Source organism: Cryptomeria japonica, chromosome 8 (assembly GCF_030272615.1).
Source record: "Cryptomeria japonica chromosome 8, Sugi_1.0, whole genome shotgun sequence".
Classification (NCBI taxonomy): domain Eukaryota; kingdom Viridiplantae; phylum Streptophyta; class Pinopsida; order Cupressales; family Cupressaceae; genus Cryptomeria; species Cryptomeria japonica.
Genome location: NC_081412.1, coordinates 32,554,548 through 32,563,375, shown reverse-complemented (window position 1 = coordinate 32,563,375; position 8,828 = coordinate 32,554,548). Strand labels below are relative to the sequence as shown.

The following is an 8,828-nucleotide window of genomic DNA, read 5'->3' as shown; positions in this document are numbered from 1 at the left end:
AAGACATTCATACAATTCAGATTTGATTCAATGAATTAAATGTTTTAAGATGTATCATTTTTTTAAAAGAGAAAATTTTGAATTTTATCTTGACAGCTTTCTAATAAAAACTAATAGAATGAGGCATAAATAATATTTTTACAATAATTTAAAATGAAAAAGTAAATATAACTATAAGAATTTTTTTCAAAATTTTTAATTCTATGTGACGATTAGTTAAAGTGATGAAAGAAACTGAATACAATGAATGCATAAGTATTCTACCTTAGACTGAACTAATAATATCAATAGAATATTGTCATGAGTTATTGAACATTAAATATTAAATTATAAAGCATAAATATGTAGAAGACAAGTAATTAACTCTATAATTATAGCATATATCTTCTTTGTGAATATTTTTTAAAAGGTTTTGTCTTTAATTTGAAAAATGAATATCTCTATCATTAGAATAATTTTTTGTATGGAACAAACTGAGAAGAAATACAATAAAATGAAAGGCAGCCTTAAGAAAAAATAATGGAACTAAACCTAAACAGCTGAACCAATCAGCTCAATAACAAAGTACATATCTACTAAACAAAACAAGAACAAGCTGTAGTAACAGTTGGAACATTACAGGCTGAAAAAACAATGAGCTGCCCAAACATACAATGCAGATTTACAACTCTGTGGATAATGCATCAAGCTTGAACTAGGAAAAATTTGTGCAACTGTTTGGTACACTTGATATCTCCTTGCTGAAGCTGCAAAAATTGATACTTAATCTGATCCAACTGTCTTCTAATATGAATACAAACCTTGTCACCATTCTTCTAAATTCTAGTTTTGATATTTGATAGGTTGAAAATATTTAAAAGTACCTTGAACAATATAAGTCTCATAAGTTGGCACCTAAAAATATGTGTAAAAAAACAAACACAATAAGTAAAGGGCTTTAGAACGATTTGTGTATATTAAATTTAATGATTTAATTGCAAATTTGGTTTAGAAAAGTCATATTTGATAAACAAAAAATTTAAATTCAAGACGGTAGACTTCGCCGGTGCGCATCACATCGTTTACTTCTTGTCGTCTGTTTTGGGTGATAAATCATCTTCCACCCACTTTCCAACCTCGTTTTCCATTCAAACCCAACAATGCCAATTTCAATTTTACGCATATAATCTCATTACCATATGCCTCCTCCTATCCTGCTCAAACCTTGGATACGAATTCGGTTCAACTTCAGGTAAGTTACATTTTAATTTGTTTTGTTATTTGGTTGATTTTTTGAATGTGTTTTTGATTTTTTGAAACCCCTCTGATCTACAATTCGACACAGAACATTAACAAAAATGCACACATGCAGAGACTCTCCGCATTCAATTAAACACAAGGAATGCTACAAGAAATCAAATTACATTCTTTAGAAATCTTCAAATTTTGATGCCTTCCAGGCTGAAGGCCCAACTCCCCTCTCCTTCTACATATCCATTTCTTAAGCCTTTTAACCAATCCATTTATACATATCCTCCTACCCCTGCAATTTATGAAACATTTTGGCAAACAGTCTGCGTGCCGATTTATGCTTCCACATTTGCATACACGTCAACACGGACAGTCGCAACTACATCTGACAAAATTCTTTATCAATTGATATATGTCCATGCCCTGTTTACCAGATGCTCCTGCATCAGTTTTACCAATTCTGAGTATGTTAGTCCATGTGGTTGCAATGAATCAATCAAACTTTGAAAAGAAATAGAATTTTCTATTTTGTTGAATTTTTCAAAGCTTTAATCAAATCTACGTTAATCCATGTCATTGCAGGTGAAACAACTGAATTTTTAAGATGGAGAGATACTTGGGGGACTTATGTTTTTTTGTTGCGTTGACATGGTGTTGGGTGACGATCAGCTGCAATGTTGTGTGCTTAAGGGAGGAAAGAGATGCCCTCGTTGCTTTCAAGAATGAGATATCTCCTTCACTTAGGTTTAGTTCATGGATTGGGCTTAATTGTTGTGAGTGGCGTGGGGTTGAATGCAGCCGAGAGACATCCCATGTCATCAAAATTCATCTTTCTCAATTTTCAGTAAATTCGATATCAAGTGGCATACTTTCTCCAGCACTGTTCAAATTGAAGTATCTCGAGCATTTGGATTTGAGCGCCAATTTCTTGAGTGGCGTTATAGCCACAGGTAAAGACGCTTCTAATTTACAGCATTCTTTTGTTTTTCAACTAACGATAATTTCTCATTATTGTAATGAAATGTGTTTTCTTGGTCTTCGATTCAGAGCTTTCTAGTCTACACCGACTGAAGCATCTCGATCTCAGCTTCAATTATTTTGAAGGCCAGATTTCAAAGCATATATCCTCCCTTCACAACTTGACTTATCTCGACTTGTCTTGTGCTGGTGCTGATCTGGATGGTAGTATTCTGTGGCGTCTGGGAAATCTTTCCCAACTGCAAGTTATATATCGATGTACCTCGAGGACGAGATTTCATATAGCTGGTATGATTGTGGACCTGTCTATAGTCCCAGTTTGAAGTGGACAGAGAATGTGCGAGGGTTAAAGCATTTGTCACTTCAAGGGGTCGAACTGAACATGACGGCGAAGCAATTAGAAGCACCACTTTCTAGGCTTCATAGCCTTCACCATCTCAACCTCAAAGACTGTGCTCTGTCGGGGCACATCCCCAATGCTTTACGAAACCTCACCTCGCTCTCCCATCTCCATCTTGGCTGGAACGAGTTTACTTCCAGGTTGCCCACATGGCTGGGAAATATGACTGGTTTAGTATCCATTCGCTTTGATCGCTGTTACCTGACGGGGCCATTCCCTCCAAGTCTTTCACGTTTGCCTCATCTGAAACAGTTTAAGTTGGTCGACAACAAAATAACTGGAAAAATAAGACAAATATTGCTATGTGAAGCGTGGCCCCAGCTTACCAGATTTACTCTATCGCACTCTAATGTTACAGGAAGTTTGCCACCTTGCATAGGAAATCTGTCTACCCTTCAATACCTTGATCTTCAAGCCAACTCATTGAATGGACAAATTCCAGCTTCAGTTGGCTTGCTTTCAGCCTTGGTTTATCTCAGCCTCTCTTATAATCTGCTGACCGGTAATGTGCCTTCTGAGTTGGGTGGGATTTCCTCTTTGGAAGTGCTTTATCTAGACCACAATCACCTTAACGGTAGCATTCCCAATTTTATTGGATATCTAAGCCGACTTTCTAGCATTAATCTCGCTAACAACAATTTAGAAGGCTCCATTTCTCTTCATTTCTTTGAAAATGCTACCAGGCTTGTTGACCTCGAGCTCTCCGAAAATAAATTGACTGTTCATATTGAGCCCGAATGGATACCTCCAATGCAGTTTATATATTTGAAATTGAGTTCTTGTAATATTGGGGGTCTCATTCCGGCATTCCTGTCAACACAATTTAGGCTGGAAGGTTTGCATCTCGGCAACAACAGTCTCTTTGGAAACATTCCAGCTTGGCTTGGGGGCCTTCCAAATTTGAGAGCTATTTCCCTGTCACATAATAACTTGCAAGGTGAACTCCCTTCCAGCTTTGATATAAGTTATTATGTGCAGATAAATTTGGGTCATAATATGTTGACTGGTTCTGTTCCGATTCCTTCTGTGCCTGCATCAGATTTGGACTTGTTGGACTTGTCACAGAATAGATTCACCGGTGCTATCCCAGCGGAGATTGGTTCGCTTTTTCCTAACATTGAGTTCTTGCTATACTCCCAAAATGACTTAAAAGGTGATATTCCTACTTCCATTGGTCTTCTGCAACATCTACGGGATTTGGATTTATCAGGTAATAACTTTGAAGGTAAAATACCATCAAGCCTCACCAACTGCACAGCTTTGAAAAGACTAAATCTGGCAAACAATAAATTAAGTGGGGAGATTCCATCTAAGATAGGAAGGCTACGCCAACTCGAAAAGCTTCATCTCAGTGACAACATGCTTAAGGGGAACTTGCCATCTGATCTCCAAAACTGTTGGAAATTGCAGATTTTGGATGTGGCAAATAATTCCTTGTCTGGGAACATACCTCTTTGGTTAGGACAGCTTTCTGACTTGATGATACTTGTTTTGAGGTCAAACAAATTCCTTGGATGGATACCACATGCATTAGGCAATCTTTCAACTCTCCATGTCTTAGATATCTCCCACAATAATTTGACTGGTGCTATCCCACCAGAACTGGGGAAGTTGACAGGTATGATGGATGGAGAAGCGGGAGGATCAGAAGTCTTAAATGGTCAGTCCTCTCATGGTCGTTCATATTATTATAAGGAAGAGATCATTGTGACTAACAAAAGATTGAACCTAACCTATGGGTATTCTGTTCTCTTACTTGTAACAGCCATTGATCTGTCTTCAAATCAGCTTTCAGGTGACATTCCTTCAGAAATTGGCAACCTTAAGCATTTACATGTCCTGAATTTGTCAGGTAATAGTCTTACAGGAGAGATTCCAGTAAGTTTTGGCTTGTTAGAGCAGTTAGAATCATTGGATCTTTCTAATAATAAATTGCGTGGAAGAATCCCAGGTCAGATGGTACAACTTTCCTTTTTAAGTTTCTTCATTGTGTCCAACAACATGCTCTGTGGAAGAATCCCATCAGGGCGTCAATTTTCTACATTCAATTCCACTTACTTTTCAGGAAACCCCGGTCTGTGTGGATTTCCAGTTGACAAGAGATCATGTAGTTGTGAGCACAACTCATCTGCAGGTATGCCACCGGTTTCCGAAGATGAAGAGGAGGAAGAGGAAGAAGAAATCCCATGGTATTGGTATGTAAGTTGGATGGCAAGCTTTGCTGTTGGATTCTGGGGAGTGTTTGGAGTCCTTTGCCTGAAAAAGAAATGGCGAATAATATACATTAGAATCCTAGATGGGTATGCCGTAGGTCTTCTGAATATATTGTCACTCAGAAAATAATAAATAGTAGTGTAGAGAGGCATTGCCTTCATATGGTCATAGATAGATATGTCATGGGTCATTTAGATAGATTGTTTGTATTATAGATAGATTATGTGTAAGAAAATAATATGATATGGACACTGTCTTTTATATGATGTGGAAAAGGAAAAAAAATAGTGGTGTAAAGAGGCATTGCCTTCATATAGTCATAGATGGATATGTCATGAGTACTATAGATATTTGTCTGAAAGAAAATAATATATAATATTTCCTATTTAAATAGGTAATGTCTCTCCTATGGGTATGGAAAGAAAATAATTTCAAATATACTAATATATATTTTATGGTTGATAATCTATTTTATATTATTGTTTCTCTAAGTGATATTATTAGAATTACTTAGAGCCTTTTTTTGTCTTATTAAATATTTCAGTTAGCTGTGATGTCTTATACATATTTTTCATTTTTATTACAAATAAAATTATTCGAACTTTTATTAAGATTAAATTATTAACTGTAATATTTAATGAGGATTTTTTATAATATTTTTTTTATTATTAATTTTTTCATTGATATTGACAAAAATTTAGATCTATATTCTCATCATGATATATTTACTTTTGTCTATTTATTGAAATTGAGTTATTATTATTTTAGAACTAGCACATCAATATGGAGTGCAATAAAGTTTTATGAAATTTCTTGATATAGTTTGTTATTTTCCATAGACTTTCAAATAGGATAATTTTTGTGATGGACTTATCTTACTTATAAAATAAATAATGCATTCACTATTAAAACTAGATATAATATATTATATTTTTGTAAAGAAAACTCAAAGGGCTACATGTATGTAAAATTATGTCTCCATGTGATTTCATTTGACCCTAACACACATAATATGAAGCTGACTATTTTGACAAATAAATTTGTAACAAGTAGGTTTAATCTAATGTGATTTGACGTGGATTTGATCAAACCCCTTTAATTGTTGGTGTAATTATTTATTTATTGATATTTGCTTTGATATGAATGGGTTCTAATATACCTTGTTCATGTAGGTCCCCCTTACCCATCTCTCTTTATGAATTCTCTTCTTCCCCCCCCCCTCTCTCTCTCTCTCTCTCTCTCTCTCTCTCTCCCCCCCCCCTCACCTTTGTTTCCCATCCTTCTCTAGGTCATTTAATATCTCCATGTATACCTCTCCCTCTAAGCCTTCTTACTCTTGGGTAAGTGCACCAAGATGGGTTACCAAAAAGGGGTCTTAAAACACCACTTTTTCTGTGAAATAGTAAAGTCTAAACTTCGACAAGAAAATGAAGATAGTTAGACTCAATATGTGAAGATGCAACAAAAACAAGAGATGTAGTGCTCTAATTATACATCCTAAAATACTAATTTATTTTTAAAATGGTGAAGATTAAGGGTTTCAAAAAGGGGGAGCACACAAAGTGGTCCTATTTTTTCAAAAAATATAACATAGAACCTACATGCTCCCCCTAAAATGTCAACTTTTTTTAAGAATTTATAAAATTGCTCCAGTGAGAAATTAGGTAACACCATGCAGTTTATGCCAAATTTTTGGGCTATTTTTTTAATGAATAAATGATTTTTTACTAATTTTTGAAGTGGGCACATCTTCAAAAATAGAAATTTAAGCATGTTGTCTCCTAAATTTTGTGAAAACTAATTGAAAATCAAATTATTATTTTTTCAAATTGTGTAGAATGGGGTCTAGGTTCTAAAATACTTTTTTTTCTAAATTCGATGAACAAGTAAAAGTCTATGCCCAAAATATGAGATGTTGGCTTTTATATTATTGTAGCAGTTTCTGGATTAGATTGTGTGTATATTTTTTTCTCATCAACATTTCAAATCACATTCTGTGATAAACCAATAGGATGATAGAGATCATTTTTATCTCCTTATTCTCTCTATTATAGGTACCTAAGGGTTTGTTTCAAGTGGAGAGTTGGGACTTGGATCCTCAAGGCTTTTGATTACCCTTCGTAGTTGTTCATTTTTCACACTCTACAGTTGCAACCATGCAATATGACATAAGATTTACAAGGTAGATGGAAACTTAATCCTAACATGGAATTAGTAAGCCATTAATCAATTGTGATGCTATTCTTTGCATTGTATTTCCTTTGTTGAAGCTCCCTCCTAAAAAGCTTTTACTCTGCCTACTCACAAAAACTCCTACATAGGACCTCGACAAGGCAAAACAAGAAAGGGGGGGACCCTATCGATGGCGGGGAGTGTGTGCAAGGTACAACAAATAGATTCTCTCCAAAAAGAATCACTCACTTTGGCCTCATCATCATGCTATGAGCCATTTCTTGAACTATTCTATTTTTCGTCTCAACAACACCATTTTTGTTGAGGTGTTTGGGGTGTTGAAACCTATCTTTTAATTCCATTTTTCTCACATAAACTGACAAACTCGTTAGAAGTGAATTCACCACCATTATCATAATGTAGACACTTTATTATCAAATCCTTTTGATTATCAACTTAAACCTTAAAAGCTTTAAATTTTCTAAAGCTTCAGATTTCTCTTTCGAAAAAGTCACCCAAGTCATACGAGAAGAATCATCTATCAATAGCATAAAATATTTTTCACCTTGTAAACTTCATGTCCTAGTAGGTCCACATAGGTCAATATGAACTAACCCAAGTGGTTTAGTACTAAGCAAGTCTTTATATTTAAAACTTGTTCTAGTTTGCTTACCCATTTGACAATCTTTGCAAACAATGTCTACTAGTTTTTCAAGCTTTGGCAAATCTCTAACAGCTTCTTTCTTGTTGATTTGAACCAAATTATCAAAAGTCATTTGGCCAAGTCTTCTGTGCCACAACCAAGTTTCATCAAGCTAACTCAAACAACACTTTTTATCATTAGAATCATCAATAATATATAAATTATTTGCTGCTCTAATTGCATTAGTAAGGTGCTTTCCACTTTTACTCATCACACAATAGTTTGAATTAAAAACAAGATCATACCCTTGATCACATAACTGACTGACACTCGACAAGTTATGCTTCAAACCTTTAACATACAAGACATTCTCAACTTTAGTTTCTCCACCATTTAAGACAAGAGTACCTATACCTACAACTCTTGCTGAAGAGTTACCTCCAAATTTGACTTTACCTCCGTTCATTCTTCTGAGGGATTGAAATTTGATCTTGTCAATAGTCATATGTCTGGAACAACCACTATCAACATACCAGATGTCTTTCACATTTTGTGCTAAAAAGTTAGTTTACACAACTAAAGACATTTCTAAACTTGGCTTCTTCTTTTTCCTCCAAACATTGACATTCTCCTTTGCTTTCCCTTTTGCATCCATCTTTTTAGATGAATTTCTCAAAACATTCTTTCCAAATTTTGCAAAATGATCAAGGTTATTGCGCTTATAACAAATAAAATTATAATTCCTCAGAGGAGCAAAAGGATTTTGTTTCACAAAACTGAAATTTCTTCTAGGAAATATTCTGCAACTTACAGCCTTGTGACCAAAATAGTTGCAAGAAAATTAGTAACCATGAAAGTAAGCATTGTTATATCTAGTCATATGAGCTTGTCCAATATTAGAAAACTTATTGAAGTTACTATTTCTATTTTTAGGAATAAAACCAACATTAGGCTTCTGTTGTTCACCTTCAGAGGATTTAGAACATTGACTTTCATCATGGACAACTCTAGTCTTGTCAAAAAACTGCTTTTGAGAACTCAACAGACCATCTAGTGTCATGTTACTTTTCTTAAAAGTGTTCTCATTACTAAATTGTTTTGAGGATTTTTCTAACTTTCTCAATGAGACAACTTCATTTTCAAGCTTTTCACAAACAAACTCCTTGTCCTTGAGTTGTTTTCTAAGATCTC

General features: G+C 34.7%; 1 protein-coding gene across 1 annotated transcript; it reads left to right on the top strand.

Moving 5' to 3' along the window:
- The first annotated feature begins 1,094 nt into the window (after positions 1-1,094).
- On the top strand, positions 1,095-5,078 carry LOC131034614 (LRR receptor-like serine/threonine-protein kinase GSO2). Its single transcript, XM_057966160.2, has 3 exons — positions 1,095-1,231; positions 1,813-2,180; positions 2,278-5,078. Exon 3 carries the CDS (start codon positions 2,465-2,467, stop codon positions 4,949-4,951), a length of 2,487 nt encoding a protein of 828 aa, XP_057822143.2. The 5' UTR covers positions 1,095-1,231; positions 1,813-2,180; positions 2,278-2,464; the 3' UTR covers positions 4,952-5,078.
- Positions 5,079-8,828: the final 3,750 nt, after the last annotated feature.